Source organism: Mizuhopecten yessoensis, unplaced genomic scaffold (assembly GCF_002113885.1).
Source record: "Mizuhopecten yessoensis strain PY_sf001 unplaced genomic scaffold, ASM211388v2 scaffold4541, whole genome shotgun sequence".
In the NCBI taxonomy this organism is placed as follows: domain Eukaryota; kingdom Metazoa; phylum Mollusca; class Bivalvia; order Pectinida; family Pectinidae; genus Mizuhopecten; species Mizuhopecten yessoensis.
The window spans coordinates 160663-180034 of record NW_018405598.1 but is presented as its reverse complement, the minus strand read 5'-3'; the positions used below and the strand labels follow the sequence as shown (position 1 = coordinate 180034).

At 38.1% G+C, this 19372-nt stretch overlaps 2 protein-coding genes across 4 annotated transcripts; both read right to left on the bottom strand.

The window, feature by feature from the left end:
• Positions 1–1710: 1710 nt before the first annotated feature.
• On the bottom strand, positions 1711–12142 carry LOC110449280. Its single transcript, XM_021496045.1, has 3 exons — positions 11419–12142; positions 8057–8203; positions 1711–2264 (listed from the first exon to the last, which is right to left on the bottom strand). The coding sequence occupies exons 1-3, from the start codon at positions 11621–11623 to the stop codon at positions 1780–1782; spliced, it is 837 nt and encodes a 278-aa protein (XP_021351720.1). The 5' UTR covers positions 11624–12142; the 3' UTR covers positions 1711–1779.
• A 590-nt stretch (positions 12143–12732) lies between these two features.
• Positions 12733–18816, bottom strand: LOC110449266. 3 transcript variants are annotated; one of them, XM_021496017.1, is made up of 6 exons: positions 18778–18816; positions 18001–18131; positions 17476–17609; positions 15857–15942; positions 14631–14907; positions 12733–12869 (listed from the first exon to the last, which is right to left on the bottom strand). In XM_021496017.1, the coding sequence occupies exons 2-5, from the start codon at positions 18118–18120 to the stop codon at positions 14660–14662; spliced, it is 588 nt and encodes a 195-aa protein (XP_021351692.1). In that variant the 5' UTR covers positions 18121–18131; positions 18778–18816; the 3' UTR covers positions 12733–12869; positions 14631–14659. The 3 variants fall into 3 exon arrangements, with proteins under 3 accessions (XP_021351692.1, XP_021351691.1, XP_021351693.1); XM_021496016.1 differs by lacking the exon at positions 18778–18816 and having other exon boundaries at positions 18001–18181; XM_021496018.1 differs by lacking the exon at positions 18778–18816 and having other exon boundaries at positions 14692–14907; positions 18001–18181.
• Between the last annotated feature and the right edge of the window lie 556 nt (positions 18817–19372).

The window sequence follows — 19372 nt, the reverse complement described above, 5'->3', positions numbered from 1 at the left end:
GGCTCATATTGACGGTGTTTTTTTTATCGACGTTATAAACCTGACGAGATAACTTAATTCGCTATGACGCTTACGGAATGCTTTAATTGAGGTTATTTATTTAACGGTTTACCTAAGATCACGCTATTAAGCTGAGAGCGAGTTCTTACCTGCACATCGGAGTAATATTATCAAGATGACGATTTTTTTTATACGACATTATTAAAATTAAGGCTTACTTTAGAGTATGTCATTAATAACACTAACGTGACTGCTGTATTAATAACGTTATAATGTAACACCAACACTAACACTACTACTAAACAGCCTACACTAGTATAACACTAATATGCGTTATTCATAAAGACTGTTGCTCTGCCCTTGTCTGCCGGTGGAATTATTATGGACTCTTCTTTCCTTAATGCATAAATATCCTTTCTTTCTCCGTTATCAAGATTGTCATTTGGTAGTTTAGCTCGTTTTAGGACCCCAATCACCTCCAATCCTGTCTGGCTTTGCCTGGGGGTGCTTTGAAACTGCGATCTCTGTGGCAGCTACAAACTCTTCCACCGGCGAGTACTTAGGTGTGACATATGGTGGCTTATATATGGCATATAGTCTGTTCGCTTTTTCGCTCGCGAAAAGACGCCAAGCGACAAAACGAAATAACGAAAAGACGAAAACCCGCCAAAGCGAAGTAACGATATAACGCCAAACCGAAGTGAAAATAACGCCACAACGTAGACATAATATGACGTCTTCTCTCAGTCCTTTTCGCGTTATTTAGCTTTGACGCTTTTTCGTCTTTCCTTATTTCGTTTTGCCGCTTGGTGTCTTTCTGCGGGCGAAAAAGCGAAAAGACGAAATGTCATATATAAGCCACAATAGTGATGACATAATGACAGATGTAAGTCATCGTTCTTTTGTTTCTTCAGCATGTTATCAATCATTTCCCGCTGTCTTTCTTTACATTTTGCTATTCAGTGTTGTATACAGTAGGCCCTGGTCTGGTCAGCTGTTTCTTTGTCTAAAATGGTTGATAATTTGTTGATAATGCTGTTACGTTTGGTCTTTAAGCATTCAATGGTGTTGTTAATGACTCTTGTTCCTTCTCTTATTATCTGCTTTTCAGCTCTGTCTGTGATGTTACAAGCCCTAAGTGTGTTTAAGGGCAGTGCATTTGCAATGAGCCTGGAAGTAACCCTTCATGGACATATCTCAATCTAGCCTTCGTAAAGCCCGAGTTTCCTCTAGCCCTGAGCCCTGAGACCGAACATAGACATTTTGACAGATAGATGACCAGACATCTATCTGTCAAAATGTCTAAGGCTGGTTTCAGGGCCAGAGGAAACTCGGGCTCACGTTCGGAAAGCGGTTCATCAGTTCGATATTAATAATGAATGCTGATTTCGTGAAAGCTCGAAAAATAAGTCTTTAATTGCATTGTGCTGCTTGTGTTCAAAACAAACTTAACATTTATTATTCCTACCAAACTGATTAATCTAATTTTGAATAACACGGTGTAGGTTTGGTTGCTAGCAATGCGATGTCAAACAAGTTATTTGCTTTTTTTTCAGATTCAGACAAAATAACCGATATAGTGAAGTTAGGGACAAGGATTTGCAGTTTCAAGTATTGTCAACTTATTTATGTCGTTGGTCCTTCGATACACTAATTTAACCTACAGGAGAAGCAAAAGTTTAAAAAACAACTGAGTTATTAATATTTATTTCCCTTCAAATGTTAACATGTATATGGCAATGATGATGAAGATGTAAATGATGTAAAGTGTTTTATGTATTATATGCCGACACGGTCTCGCTGCAGCGTAACGCCTGACACGTCGTTATATGTCGGCGGCCGGAAGTTCCTTCCTGTGGAGACTCCGTCATCATAGACAGTCTGTGACATAGGGACAGGCATGGAGTCGTACGTTTTAGGGGTGTCCATGGGAGATGGCATGGAATCATAAGTCTTCCTAGTCTGTCGTGAGGAATGGTAATCGGGCGTCGATCCACGCGAGGAATCGTCAGATGGGGATATAGACCTCACGTTCACGCGACGTGACGAATGATGACGTGAATATTGCGGAGTTGCACCACGTGCTTTGACTACACGGTCGTCGAATTCGTAATCCTCGCCCGTTTCCGGAATGAAGAGAAGTCCTGCAAACACAGCGAGGATCCCGCCTAGAATTGTCAGCCCCATGGAGTAGCCAGCGCTGAATGCGGCCTGTGACTGGACGTAAACCATCCACACGATCATCCCCGCGCCAAGCAAGGCTCCTGAAACGATACAAAAGGTAGGTTGGGTAACTGCTGGAGCATTTTATTGAATGATCGGTGAACAATTCGTCATTTTTGTTCAATAGGTATGGTGTATTTGCTCTTCTTATACATTTAATATTTCGGCACTGTATTACTAGTACATGGATAAGAATATTTTTTTTATCTGATGGGCATAAAAGCAAAACATAACGGAAACATACGATTTTTGTATATAATGTGTCGTTTTACTCCCACAAAATAATCGAAATATTAATTAAGGAAACATGCAACTTCTGTATTTCAAAATCTTGTTCTTCATTACAGAAAGCCAGACTAAGTAAGCATTTACAGCATACGACCATTACTCCATATAGGGTTCATCAGTGGTACCAAAGGTTAATAGAATGAACAATCCATGTCTTACGTAAAACGTGTCTAAAAGCCTTTATGTTACAAATTCACAACTATTGATACTAGTACAGTAGATCATTTATACTGAAAGAAGTATTTTAGCTACTGATAGTCCACCAGCAGATAATCACCTTGTGACAAATGTGAAGTAAGGAAGCGCCTAGCATGTTCTGTATGAGTCTCAACAGTGGTACATATGCACGTATTGTACGAATGATTAGGACTAGAATACCTGCCATATATCCCCTATATTACAGAGAAGTTCGTTACTAGCTTATGGCTTTGTTTGTTTGTTGGTGTTGTATGTTCTATTTACAGCTATGGTCTTTTAGGGCATTTTTATGGCATATTTGATTTACTGAATATATTTTTGAACCTTGGTCAATGATTTGCGGTGCCATCAAAAACCCTGCAAACACTTATTTAAGATCATGCACTGTATCAACAGTATATGATTTCACACATATACATATAAATTGTTATCGACGTGTCTGTAATTGAAATTGAATGCATTCACGAGTTTAACAGCTGTTTCACCATACATTGAGAATTACATACATAATGAACATCAAAGAGCTCCATTAGATGGTATAAGGTGTAGATTTATTACCCACCCTAAAGTATATTATACAACCTTACAACGGGTAGAGTAGTAAAACATGTTAGTTAGGCTATTGAACACATATTGAACACGCTGTTAATGTTAAAGTGTAATAAATATGTAATTTCATTTATTGAAATTCCAATATAGATATTCAGATTTATTGAAAATGACAACCATCATAATTTGGTTTTAGACGGCATACAGCTCGTCCGCAAGTGTGAGTAACGTTTCTTTCAAAGCTTTTCATTTGATTGTCCACGTGTACAGTATTAAACAGACAAACTCCTCATTTTGTGGTGATCGTGTAGTATTCCTAGCCTGACTGCTAACGACTCGGTATTGACGGATTTAGATTATAATGCCAGACTTGACTCAAATAAAGGAATAGTATTTCAATCACAAAGCTAAAACAATATTGGCCAGTTCTCACAATCTTTTATCGTCTCGGTGGAATCAAAACAGTAAGTTATCCTAACTGAAAAGATAGTGTACTCACCGATAACGAAATGTATAGGGTTGTGTACTCACCTATAACGAAACAGACGGGGTAGTTTGCTCACCTATAACGAAACAGACGGGGTAGTGTACTTACCTATAACGAAACAGACGGGGTAGTGTACTCGCCTATAACGTAACAGACAGGGTTGTGTACTCACCTATAACGTAACAGACGGGGCAGTGTACTCACCTATAACGTAACAGACGGGGCAATGCACTCACCTATAACGAAACAGACAGGGTTGTGTACCCACCAATAACGAAACAGACGGGGCAGTGTACTCACTTATAACGAAACAGACGGGGTAGTGTACTCACTTATAACGAAACAGACGGAGTAGTGTACTCACCTATAACGATACAGACGGGGCAGGGTACTCACCTATAACGAAACAGACGGGGTTGGGTACTCACCTATAACGAAACAGACTGGGTAGTGTACTCACCTATAACGAAACAGACTGTGTATTGTACTCTCCTATAACGAAACAGACGGGGTAGTGTACTCGCCTATAACGTAACAGACAGGGTTGTGTACTCTCCTATAACGAAACAGACGGGGTAGTGTACTCGCCTATAACGTAACAGACAGGGTTGTGTACTCACCTATAACGTAACAGACGGGGAAGTGTACTCACCTATAACGAAACAGACGGGGCAGTGTACTCACCTATAACGTAACAGACGGGGGAGTGTACTCACCTATAACGAAACAGACGGGGAAGTGTACTCACCTATAACGAAACAGACGGGGGAGTTTAATCACCTATAACGAAACAGACGGGGGAGTGTACTCACCTATAACAAAACAGACGGGGTAGTGTACTCCCCTATAACGAAACAGACGGGGTTGTGTACTCCCCTATAACGAAACAGACGGGGTTGTGTACTCCCCTATAACGAAACAGACGGGGTTGTGTACTCACCTATAACCTATAACGTAACAGACGGGGTAGTGTACTAACCTATAACGTAACAGACAGGGTTGTGTACTCTCCTATAACGAAACAGACGGGGTAGTGTACTCGCCTATAACGTAACAGACAGGGTTGTGTACTCACCTATAACGTAACAGACGGGGAAGTGTACTCACCTATAACGAAACAGACGGGGCAGTGTACTCACCTATAACGAAACAGACAGGGTAGTGTACTCACCTATAACGAAACAGACTGTGTATTGTACTCTCCTATAACGAAACAGACGGGGTAGTGTACTCCCCTATAACGAAACAGACGGGGTTGTGTACTCACCTATAACGAAACAGGCGGGGTAGTGTACTCACCTATAACGTAACAGCCGGGGCAGTGTACTCACCTATAACGAAACAGACAGGGTAGTGTACTCACCTATAACGTAACAGACGGGGCAATGCACTCACCTATAACGAAACAGACAGGGTTGTGTACTCACCAATAACGAAACCGACGGGGCAGTGTACTCACTTATAACGAAACAGACGGGGTTGTGTACTCACCTATAACGAAACAGACTGGGTAGTGTACTCACCTATAACGAAACAGACTGTGTATTGTACTCTCCTATAACGAAACAGACGGGGTAGTGTACTCACCAATAACGAAACAGACGGGGCAGTGTACTCACTTATAACGAAACAGACGGGGGTGTGTACTCACCTATAACGAAACAGACGGGGTAGGGTACTCACCTATAACGTAACAGACAGGGTTGTGTGCTCACCTATAACGAAACAGACAGGGTTGTGTACTCACCAATAACGAAACCGACGGGGCAGTGTACTCACTTATAACGAAACAGACGGGGTTGTGTACTCACCTATAACCAAACAGACGGGGTAGATTACTCACCTATAACAAACAGACGGGGTTGTGTACTCGCCTATAACGAAACAGACAGGGTTGTGTACTCGCCTATAACGAAACAGACAGGGTTGTGTACTCACCAATAACGAAACCGACGGGGCAGTGTACTCACTTATAACGAAACAGACGGGGGTGTGTACTCACCTATAACGAAACAGACGGGGAAGTGTACTCACCTATAACGAAACAGACGGGGTAGCGTACTCACCTATAACGAAACAGACGGGGTAGTTTGCTCACCTATAACGAAACAGACGGGGTAGTTTGCTCACCTATAACGAAACAGACGGGGTAGTGTACCCACCTATAACGAAACAGACGGGGTTGTGTACTCCCCTATAACGAAACAGACGGGGTAGTGTACTCGCCTATAACGTAACAGACAGGGTTGTGTACTCACCTATAACGTAACAGACGGGGTAGTGTACTCACCTATAACGTAACAGACAGGGTTGTGTACTCACCTATAACGAAACAGACAGGGTTGTGTACTCACCTATAACGAAACAGACGGGGTAGTGTACTCACCTATAACGTAACAGACGGGGTAGTGTACTCACCTATAACGAAACAGACAGGGTTGTGTACTCACCAATAACGAAACAGACGGGGCAGTGTACTCACTTATAACGAAACAGACGGGGTAGTGTACTCACCTATACCAAACAGACGGGGTAGTGTACTCATCTACAACGAAACAGACGGGGTTGTGTACTCACCAATAACGAAACAGACGGGGCGGTGTACTCCCTTATAACGAAACAGACGGGGCAGTGTACTACCTTATAACGAAACAGACGGGGTAGTGTACTCCCCTATAACGAAACAGACGGGGTAGTCTACTCACCTATAACGAAACAGACTGGGTTGTGTACTCACCTATAACGTAACAAACGGGGTAGTGTACTCACCTATAACGAAATAGACAGGGTAGTGTACTCACCTACAACGAAACAGACGGGGTAGTGTACTCCCCTATAACGAAACAGACGGGGTAGTCTACTCACCTATAACGAAACAGACGAGACGGGGTAGTTTACTCACCTATAACGTAACAGACCGGGTAGTGTACTCACCTATAACGGAACAGACGGGGTAGTGTACTCACTTATAACGAAACAGACGGGGGAGTGCACTCACCTATAACGAAACAGACAGGGAAGTGTACTCACGTATAACGAAACAGACGGGGTTGTGTACTCCCCTAAAACGAAACAGACGGGGTAGTGTACTCAACTATAACGAAATAGACAGGGTAGTGTACTCACCTATAACGTAACAAACGGGGTAGTGTACTCACCTATAACGGAACAGACGGGGTAGTGTACTCACTTATAACAAAACAGACGGAGTAGTGTACTCACCTATAAAGATACAGACGGGGTAGTGTACTCACCTAAAACGAAACAGACAGGGTTGTGTAATCACCTATAACGTAACAGACGGGGTTGTGTACTCACCTATAACGAAGCAGACGGGGTAGTGTACTCACCTAAAACGAAACAGACAGGGGTGTGTACTCACCAATAACGAAACAGACGGGGCGGTGTACTCCCTTATAACGAAACAGACGGGGTAGTCTACTCACCTATAACGAAACAGACTGGGTTGTGTACTCACCTATAACGTAACAGACAGGGTAGTGTACTCACCTACAACGAAATAGACAGGGTAGTGTACTCACCTACAACGAAATAGACAGGGTAGTGTACTCACCTATAACAAACAGACGGGGTAGTGTACTCCCCTATAACAAACAGACGGGGTAGTGTACTCAGCTATAACGTAACAGACGGGGTTGTGTACTCACCAATAACGAAACAGACGGGGAAGTGTACTCACCTATAACGAAACAAACGGGGGAGTGCACTCACCTATAACGAAACAGACAGGGGAGTGTACTCACCTATAATGAAACAGACGGGGTTGTGTACTCATCTATAACGAAACAGACGGGGTAGTTTAGTCACTTATAACGAAACAGACGGGGCAGTGCACTCACCTATAACGAAACAGACAGGGAAGTGTACTCACGTATAACGAAACAGACGGGGTTGTGTACGCACCTATAACGAAACAGACGGGGCTGTGTACTCACCTATAACGAAACAGAAGGGGTAGTGTACTCACCTATAACAAAACAGACGGGGTAGTGTACTCAGCTATAACGTAACAGACGGGGTTGTGTACTCACCTATAATGAAACAGACGGGGTTGTGTACTCCCCTAAAACGAAACAGACGGGGTAGTGTACTACTCACCTATAACGAAACAGACTGGGTTGTGTACTCACCTATAACGTAACAAACGGGGTAGTGTACTCACCTATAACGAAAAAGACAGGGTAGTGTACTCACCTTTAACGAAACAGACGGGGAAGTGTACTCACCTATAACGAAACAGACAGGATTGTGTACTCACCAATAACGAAACAGACGGGGTAGTGTACTCACCTATAACGAAACAGACGACCATACACACTATGACCATCCTCTGGTTCCTGGTCGCCTCAAAGAAGACAAATGCCCCAATGAGGAATGGTGCGATCACGTACAGGATGAAGGCCAATATCTCCACAGCCTGGGTAGCCCGAAACTTGTCTACAACATATACATAACTTCGTCACTAATAGGAATGTTTTGACTTCACGACTGTTAACGCCATATATCTACAGTTGACGGGGCCAATCAACTGTGTCTTTAGAGTGATATGACACTCGCTATTATCTACATAAGTATTACAGGACAATATTACCGTACTTATTGTCGATATCAAACCTACGTAGGTATTACTTATTATCTACAGTAATATATTTAGATTTACTTATTGTCTTACTTCCAAAGTATTACTTATTGTCTACATTGTAACATCTACCTGATTATAACTTATTGTCTACATTGTAACATCTACCTGAATATAACTTATTGTCTACATTAACACATAGGTTAGATTAACTTATTTTCTTACTTCCAAATTATTACTTATTGTCTACATTAACATCTACCTGAAAATAACTTATTGTCTGCATTAACATCTACCTGAATATAATTTATTGTCTACATTAACATCTTCCTGAATATAACTTATTGTCTACATTAACACATAGGTTATATTGACTTATTGTCTTACTTCCAAAGTATTACTTATTGTCTACATTAACATCTACCTGAATATAACTTATTGTCTACATCAACACATAGGTTAGATTAACTTATTGTCTTACTTTCAAAGTATTACTTATTGTCTACATTAACATCTACCTGAATATAACTTATTTTCTACATTAACATCTACCTGAATATAACTTATTGTCTACATTAACTCATAGGTTATATTTACTTATTGTCTTACTTCCAAAGTATTACTTATTGTCTACATTAAAATCTACCTGAATATAATTATTTTCTACATTAACACATAGGTTAGATTAACTTATTGTCTTACTTCCAAAGTATTACTTATTGTCTACATTAACATCTACCTGAATATAACTTATTGTCTTCGTTAACACATAGGTAAGTAAAACGTATTGTCTACAAGATCACCTATGTAAGTTTTACGTCTACATGAACATCCAAGTAAGTATAACTTATTGTTTACATTAATTAACACCTACAATGTACGTAAGTAAAACTTGTTTACTTTAACTCCAACGTACGTAAGTAAATCTTATTGTCAACAAGAACACCTATACATAAACAGGAACATTAAGATATAATTTGTTTATACATACAATACATACTGATATATTAAATTATATTCTTGGAGTGTTTTGTAACTACGATATACAAATGAACATTAAGATATATTGATATATTAGATATATATTTCATTAATAAATCCTTTATTTGGCATTTCATATCACAATACATACATATGTATATAGACATTTAGACATATTTTTGAATATTTTGTACTGCATAATGCATGTTCATTACAATATATTTCTATTTCAGATTGGTGATGCTCGATACAGCAATACTAACCAAAATTAAGCCCATCTCACGTATTGGCAACATTAGCTCATTGTAATGAGTAAAAGTATAAGACAAAACGGAAAAATGTTATCATGTACTAGATCAATATTTCCATCAACAAACCGATTGTAGGAATGGGTTTCCTTCCACATGTTTAATGGGGATGGAACAACATCATTCATATAGATGTATGCTTCGTTTGACTTTCGGCATCCTCGACAAACTAAATGTTGAAACGAAGCTTCCTCACTTCATTCTTCTAGTGATTATTTTAGGGTCAAAGGAATAAAAGATATATTCCGATAGGAGAACCTTGTCAGTCAAGTATTGAATGATAAAAGTGTTGTTATTTTTTTTCAATAATTATTTGTTTCAGCAATGATCATCATTTTCAATGTGATGGCTAGTTTTGTCTTTGATCGTTATTTTTGACTTGGATCGGTAATATTAACAATTACCGTAAGTTTTTCCTATGATCCATGGTTTTGGTATTGATCCTTTACGTTAGATTTGACTGTTACATTTAGTTAAGTCAATGATTGTTAGTTTTGACTATAACCACAAGGTTTGACATTGATCGTTAATTTCCCGGGGTTACCTTTACAAACTTGTGATTTGACAAAAGAGAATTTTATTTAAATTCTCCGAACCATTATCTAACTGATCGACACTATCATACAGTTGCCGTAAACATTCAAGATTTCTTTTATGTTATGTCCCAATAAAATAAATTAATAGTAAAGGGAATAGCGGTCTGTTTGTTATAATGTAAACGAGTAACCAAATACATGACCATAGTTTAACTCCGTCATCAATTTTTACCCTCAAAAATAACATACACTATTGTACGTAATGGGACAGTGCATTACTCCAACACCCATTGATTGACTGTTCTGGACTAAACTGTCAACTGGTGTAGGACGGAAGAACCCAGGTCCTGCTTGTTTACGAGGTGGGGTGTCTGCAGCCTATGTATTAGAAGTTGAATACAAAATAGACTTAAATATGGCTTGAATCAGTTCACGATGAATACTCTTTTGAAATATGGAAGCACAGATAAAACATAGTAACTCGATGCAGAAAGCAACACGAGGTCAATATTGATTGTACCTTATGACAAAACATTTCATTGATGACTCATTAGAGTGGTTCTAAATTGCTCCGATGTATTTGTAGAAAGGAAACATACGATTGAATTGCAGGTGAATTAAACACTGATAATGTTGTTGTGCATAGCACCATATATTTGAAAATTTAAACAATCATAATGGTATTGCATTGTATATGTTTATTACTTCTATGTGTTGTAACACATAATTATTTACCGAGAAATATACTTGAGCGTATGCTAATTGAGTATTTTTATCTTTGCATCAGATTATTTGACGATGTTGTCCACTCAATGGCCTTTTTACAGTGCCCTTAAATGTCATATTATGTGGGATAGGGAATACTATAGTATGATGTATTTACTATATGGTAGAACAACGATACCCTATAGTTTGCTAAGACAGGCGTGCTTACCGTCGACGTAGAACTATGTTACTCCGAGTCGGTACATGTGTACTTACCATCTTTGGAAGGCAACGGTTCATCTGAGTCAGTAAAGACGGGTGTGCTTACAATGTTTGAAGGACGACGGAACATCAGACTAAGTATAGACAGATAAATCTACCATTTTGTAGGAAGATTGGGCATCAGTGTCGATAATGACAGGTTAACTTACACAAGTACCATTTTTGTAGAACACCAAGTTGTCAGAGTTTGGTATGTACAAGTGTACTTACAATCGTTGTAGGACAAGGTACGTCGGACTTGGTAAAGACAGGTGTACTTACCATCTTTGTAGGAGGACGGTACTTCGGAGTCGGTACACACGGATCCACTACAGGTCTGGGAGATCCACAGTCCTACCCTTGTCTCGCCACTTGTGTTGTTGAACATCCAGGTTGCTGTTGCGAAACCCACCGTCTCGAATATAAACCCGATGATGATGAGGGCTAGAGCAAACCTCACCCACAGAGAGGAGGTACCACAACACATTGTCCGAGCTTACAGGTGGACTAGATACTAACGACGTCTAATCGTGACACGTCAAGGCATAACGTGTAATCCCGGACGATTCGTCAGAATGTTGAGAGGACGCTAACATCACATATCGTCTTATCGCTGGGTGTCACAGCATTTTATTTAACTCCATGTCTTTAATGTTGATGTCTTCGGCTTAAGATTGTGAAAGTATTGATCTTGCACACAAGACTGTCTCTGGTTTAAAAACTTTGAATGTCTATGACTCGTATGCAAAGCATGTTCTTAGGATTAGAACTCGGGTATAGAGAAAATGTAGCTTTAACATTTTGGAAACATCTTTTAAAGCTGATGTTCTACGTCTTACCGCGTCGATGATGATCCAGTCTACACGTGGAAACCGCAATAAGGATTTCTCATTCTTGAATGTTCGACAGATCCATAAGGATGTTTCTGTCAGAGTGACACAGGCTTACCGAGGTATGACGTACGGATCTTTGGCAGTTAACGAGGTGTGAGCTTTATAATAACGGTAAAGAGTTGACGTGAAGCGTCATTCACTATTTTCTATTATATATCGTTTGTAATTCATACTGAGTTATACGCATCAAATGTGCTATAGTTGATATAAAGGTGCTGACATTTTATACATTCTATAGTCTATTCTTATTAACAAAGGTTTAAAAGGACATCAGGCCTTCGGTATGTTTGTCAAACTCATAGGGTATCTACCCGTTAGCGGTGAACATTCATAACGGAAAGCTGTGATTTACATGTACAAGTAACACGGGATTACATACTGTATGTCCCCAGTCTACTCAATACCTACACACTTCAGTTCGAATCAGTTTCTAGATTCTCGGTAAAAATTCGTTATTAGAAATTTAACAGAACCCGTTGTCGATAAAAGGCCAGTCAACTCTCACTGTTGTGATAGAGAGTAAACAGCACTTATAACAGGTGTGTGACGTTATATGGAAGGTCTCCTGCATGGTGAGCCGAAGGGCACTGGTTCATTATACTTACAACTCGTTTAAAACCCTGTTGTCTTTTTTTAATGACATAGACCCGATTATCCAATACCTAGTATATTAATAAATGATAACACAACAGTGGTAACGAGTTACTAGGGTTTTATTGAGATGGTCATGGCTATACAGATGATATACATGTGTCTGCTCTCCCTCACTTCGATGGTAGTCTGACATGTGATGCTGATGCTCTTCCTGTGTATAATGAATACTTCATACCTGACAGCTCGCTGCAAAATAAAACAACGTTACTTAACGTTAATAACATTACTTTCTAGCCTGTTAACATTGTTCAGGAACATCCAGGCTTCTTCAAATTGCTGCACTCCCCATGTTTCGTGTCTTTCACTATTTGTATGAATTAAATAATATAAGGATACATACATCGTTCCCAATATTTAATTATTTTTTAACTGTATCTGCCCTTATGACAACAGTTCAGTTGATACCCAATGGAAAGCGTGTATTGAAAACAAATGTAACTGGTAGTTTAATTAATAAGCAACATGCGACATTACGTAAAAACGACTATAACGCAACATTGATAATCATGTATGAAACGTAACAGCATCTATCGTTCACAAATAATGTTTAATTACGCAGTAACACCCACAGTTAACGAATAACGTTAACATTACGTAATAACATGTACGGTTCACGAATACAGTATGTTACTCATGCGTAATTAAAGCCAAGTTTTACAATATGGGCAGTAACGTTATGCCATTAGGGTTTTAATTATGCTTAACATTCATCGTTTATAAGTAATCGACTGGTCTGAATGCATTTTTGAGTTTGAATGATATTTCCATCATAGTATACTCACAGCAGTTGATTTATTATATTCTACCACGTCAGAACAATTCATAAATATTTTCATTTTCAATCACAGCTGATCAGTATCGGTAACTTATTGTCTTCAGAACTTCATGCAAAATACACAATTTATGAATAGCGTTAACACTTAGCATACTCCACCTTACATAATTCTTAACTTCAGAGTCATTGATCATATTACCACCATATCGCCATCAATGAATAGCACTATCTGCAGTATTTTAGCATTGAACTGCTTTCAATTGGCATGCATAGGCAATATGAATTCTAACTGGATAAACACGCGCTTAATTGAATTTGCCTTTATATCCTGTTTGAATTCATATTGCCAATGAACGCCAACTGAAAGCAGTTCAATACTTACATTTACCATTTTTGAAATTTGTTCCTCTCATAAAAAAGTAAATTTCATGTATTATTTAGCATTAAGTTCAAATAATGAAAGTATCGTGTATGCTTGCTCAATGAATAGAACAGCCATCGCCAGGGGAGGATCAGTGGATTCTAACGTAACAATTATAACGTCAGAATAATGATGACATCAACAAACGGGTCATAGCCTATATGAATGCCAATTGAATTTGGAAGGGTTATATAGTGGCAATGCCATACGATGGTAAATATTTATGATTAAACGTAAAATATGGCATTAACAAGTTAACTTGCTACTTTCTCTAACGTAACCATTTATGAATATAATTTTATGACGAAAAGCCATTATTAATACCTTACACACATCAACTTCGAACGATCATCATTTTAATCATTCAGGAAAGACAAGATTGTCAGCTATATATAAACATCGTTCACAAACATCCATCGTTCAGGAAACCCCGTTAATCTGTCGTAACGTAGCGTCAATTGTTTACATTTGCCATGAATATAACAGACTTCTAACGTTAGCTATCATTCATCGTTGTTACATTCAATCGTTCACGGAACAAATTGCCGCAGTGCACATTCAAAAGACATGACTATAACAATCATCGTTTAAAATAACATTTCGTAAAGCAGCGAATATCATTCAGCAATTATATTACTATAACGAAACCAATCATGTTTACACTTACACATCTATATCATTCCGTCTGTATTCTATTACAAGTTAGTTAGAACTGGAGCTTATACAAAAACAGATGAAATGTCTAAATTACCGTGTCCGTTACGTAGGTGTGAAATTACTTCAGGTTAATATACCAGTGCTGCAGTACATACCGACCTCTGGGGCCCGGACAAGGTCTTTCCTGGTAATACATCGGTTACTGATATGTTGGATGATGTCCCGCTCCGCGAAGTCAGAGGACGGGTGTCTACTTAGCAGCGACACGTGCATGTTACTCATGTGGCAGTATCCCTGCTTCAGTCGCTGTCCGTAACAGATATAGACTAGGGCGTAAGTATTGTAGTCCGTATCCACCACCTGGAATACATCTGTAAAACATGCGAAGTATCAGTAAAATACTAAAGTAACCCAACAGTAACATAACAACATCGCAATTCCATCGTAACACAGCATCACAATAGTAACACAGCATCACCATAGTAACACAGCATCACCACAGTAACAAAGCATCACCATAGTAACACAGCAATACAAGACTAACGCAACGGTACCTAAGTAACATCACAAATCCATGGTAACACAGCATCATCATATAGTAACGCAGCAATGCCGGAGTAACGCATCAGTACCATAGTAACATCGTAATACCATATAACACAGCAATACCATAGTAACAAAAACACGCAATAGTAACACAACACCACATAGTAACACAACAATACCATAGTAACAAAAACACGCCATAGTAACACAACACCACATATTAACATAGCAAAACCATAGTAACAAAGTTATAGCAAGATTGTATTACAGTAACAATAGTTAACCTAGTTATTACGTAAGAGAAAAGTAACACTGTTATACCGCGTTGTACTAAGTAAATACAGTGTACCATTATCATAGCTTCAAAGATATATAAAGATATGTTTTCAACCAATCCCAAACACATCTGTACGCTCTATAACTTATATAAAGGTATTGCAAACGTGCAATGCTTTGTACTTTGCCGTGTTAATGACAATGACATGTTATACAACAGAAAATCTACCGTTATTGAATGCTATAATGTAAATGAAATGATTTTAAAGTCAATAAACATATCATCATATAACACTGTGGATTCTGTGTCCAGAATAAAGAATGTACAACTGAGGTACCGAACGCCTTTCCTATTAATGAAGTCTTGACAAACAAGGTTCCACGGCCCAAAACAGAAATTAAACATTTATTAATTTTATTTGAGGTTCAAGTCGAATACCTGTTGGGATATGTGTGCTCAGCTGACTTGCCCACACGAGAGTAAATCAGTATACTTACTACTTGTGTCCTCCATCAGGAACCTGCCTGGCGCCCCAATATAGGGTAGTAACTCATGGGTCCCTCTCATGCAGTAATACCCTGGGCTGGAATCACACCAAATATATCGTTAATGGTTACATTTAGTTCAGGTGCAACTTGAACAGAAAGAAAACACCAAAGCGTCCATACATCTTGTGTGTCCAGTTTATACCTGGTAGTATAAAGGTCTCAGTGGTTTAAGACTCAGTTGACAAACCATTATTCATGGAACACACTGATTTTTTTTATTGCATTACGACATCAATCATGGACTGATTACGTTTCTGTTTTCCGATTTTCACTTACATTGTATTAACCTGAGAGTTTTAAATGGATAATTCGACAGACATTAATATAGACAATGTATATGTTAGTTAGCTTATAAAAACACCTTGCGTAAGATAGATCATTAAAACTTTAGAAACAGTTAAATATTTAGGATAACATCATAAAACTGTTTGGTCACAAAAACTTCCCGCTGTACGATGGGTAATTAAAAATTCTGTTCCAATTTCTTTTATATAAAGCTGTTATTATTAAGTCTTCATTTTAAGTAGAATGAAATGATCTCGAATTCGAATCAAATCAATGAAATCATAGGGCAAAATATGAATAAATGCAAGTTATACACAAAGACCTTCGACAAGATAAGACCCATGCCTGTACGTATGGTTTACATCGCTTACACACCTCCGCTGTGATGTAAATGCAAGTTAAAAGGAACTCATTATGTTATTAACTTTGATTCAGATACCAGTATAGTGAAGTGCACTCTGATCATTTAGACCGAAATTATCTATATATCAAAAAAAAGTAATTTTCACATAAAATATTTGTGTCTTTGACATAAAATATTTGTGTCTTCGAAATAAAAAGAAGCTTATCAAACGTAAAAAAACCCCACATAAATGTAAAATTACAGTTATTTCGGTCATATGATCAGTGGGATGTGTAAAGTATTTAAACTGATAATCTAACCCAGATAATCACACAGCCACCTTAACAGCTATCAGGAGCACTGACCCCTTAGCATCATGGAAACAGTTCTAGATTACCGCTACCATCTCGTCTAGTTAACAGCACTGATAAGATACAGCCTGTTCTTCAGGGCTTCCACGGCATCATCAGTTAAATCTAACACAATGTGATGAAAAGGACCAAATATGCCAAGACATCAATTATGCAATGTAAGAAAATGTAACATCACTTATCATGAGGTTAAGAATCAAATCAACTTGTAAAGGACGTTATCGTTTTTAGTATTAACTAATACTATATGACCGTAAATCTGTGCCCAGTATGTACGTGCCAAAATTACAATACATCAAGTTTGTCTGCTTCTATAAATTTGCACAACCAAACTTCCCGAAAAAACTGGACAATAAACTAACATAAAGGAAATAAAACTGTAAGTGAACACATCATATCACGCAAATATGTACCAAATATTAGCGACTCCCTTTGTAGCATGGATTGACATTTTGTCTACAAGTTACCATATAACTTAAACAGAGAATTTAAATATTTAACTAAAGTAATATTTTTCTTTTGATCATCTAATGTTTGATGATAGTTTTATATTACCATATTATACTTACGGCCGACCAGCATAGTGCAGCTTCATATTATGCATGTTTTGGTAAGATTCGGTGAAGCCCCACGTCTGCGATACGAAGGTGTAATAGCCTAACGTTGTTTCTGTCCGTTCAATCTCGTACCAGTATCCAAAGAACTAGATTAAAACAATAATGCATATTCATCTAGAATACTACCACACTTTGCTCATGTTTATTTAAAGCAAACCTATCGTCTGTTCAACAAACTTTCATCCATTTGTTAATACAATGATAGGTTTTATTTTTCAATTTGTATACACTTTTCATCAGAAATATCGCAAAATATGAACATATTGCATACAGTAGTGTCAACAAGGGAATGGAAGGTATTTTATAGGAAAGCAAAATATCCTTATATGGATTGCAAAAATTTCTATTGCATGAATGTATCAATAAAGACTGAAAATTACTACACAACATGGAAAACACTAATCAGTAGTAGATAACATCGATATTGAAGTGTCATAAACAGAATGTGGACATATTAGAGCAAAACTTAAAACATACCTGACCGACGTCGAAATCTCGTGGCAACAGCATATCAAAGTTACAATAACGACCTCCAAAAACGCACGGCAGAGCCAAAACAAGCACGGAGACAGTGAAAATACATAGAGCGACCGCCATGGTGAAGTGATCTGTAGGAGATGATCGAGGGTTTCACACGTTGTCAGGCCCAACTCGTGAAACACCACAACACAGAGGTACAGATGCTGTTATTAATTACCCGGAACTAAACCCTGGCAAGATCTCAAAAGGGCCGACCTAATCTCTAGGTATACTTTTTATTGTAATTTAGACTTAAAACATTCCGATACAAAACTTAAATCCGCGACGGAAATCCTAGGGTCACCCAGATGTGTGACCTTCATTTACAACTGTCCGTTTTCATTGTAAAAGTGAATTAGGTGTAAATTCAGAAATATGGACCATAATATGGAACCAATTATAATTTATTGATATCTATATATAAACGATATATGGTTACAATTTACCGATTTCCACTAAAGCAACGCCATCAATGATGGGCAAATCAAAACAAATCCCAGGACATTCGTGTTCTGAGGGGTTATTCTTCAGTAGCTGTTTGGTTATTATGTATCACTATAAATACTCTCACATTGTGATATTTATCTCGGGTGCAGATTAAACATTGATTAATAATTATATTGCAATATATATTTCAAGCATAATTAGACAAAGGATACATACAACAGGCCCTCGCTAATTCAGTTTTAGGTATATGTCCCACTACCCAGATGATCCGTGTATTAAGAGACTTACTATAGCCTTAGATGCACAATGATATATTCCAGTAATGCAGCCTTCCTAGACATGAGGAATATAAGACTATGACGGTATCGCTGAGTGTCAGCTGTCTCATAAAGCAGACACGCCCACTATAAAGTATATGACTGGAGTATCGAGGAGTCACTGGAAACGTTTTTTAACTTAAATTTCGCCCAAATTGATTATTCGCAAAATTATATATCGTCGTTATACTTATGATTCATGTTCTTTTAACCTATCCTCATATACAAATTTTGTGAACTACCCGAATATACAAATCTTGTAAACTACCCGAAAATACAAATCTTGTGAACTACCCGAATATACAATCCTTGTGAACTACCCGAATTTATAAATCTTGTGAACTACCCGAATATATGAATATTGTGAACTACCCGAATATACAAATCTTGTGAACTACCCGAATATACAAATCTTTTGAACTACCCGAATATACAAATCTTGTGAACTACTCGAATATACAAATCTTGTGAACTACGCGATGATACAAAAACTTGTAAGCTCCCAAAAGATACGAAAAGTTGTAAGCTAATCGAATATACAAAATGTGGAATTTAAAATATTTTGA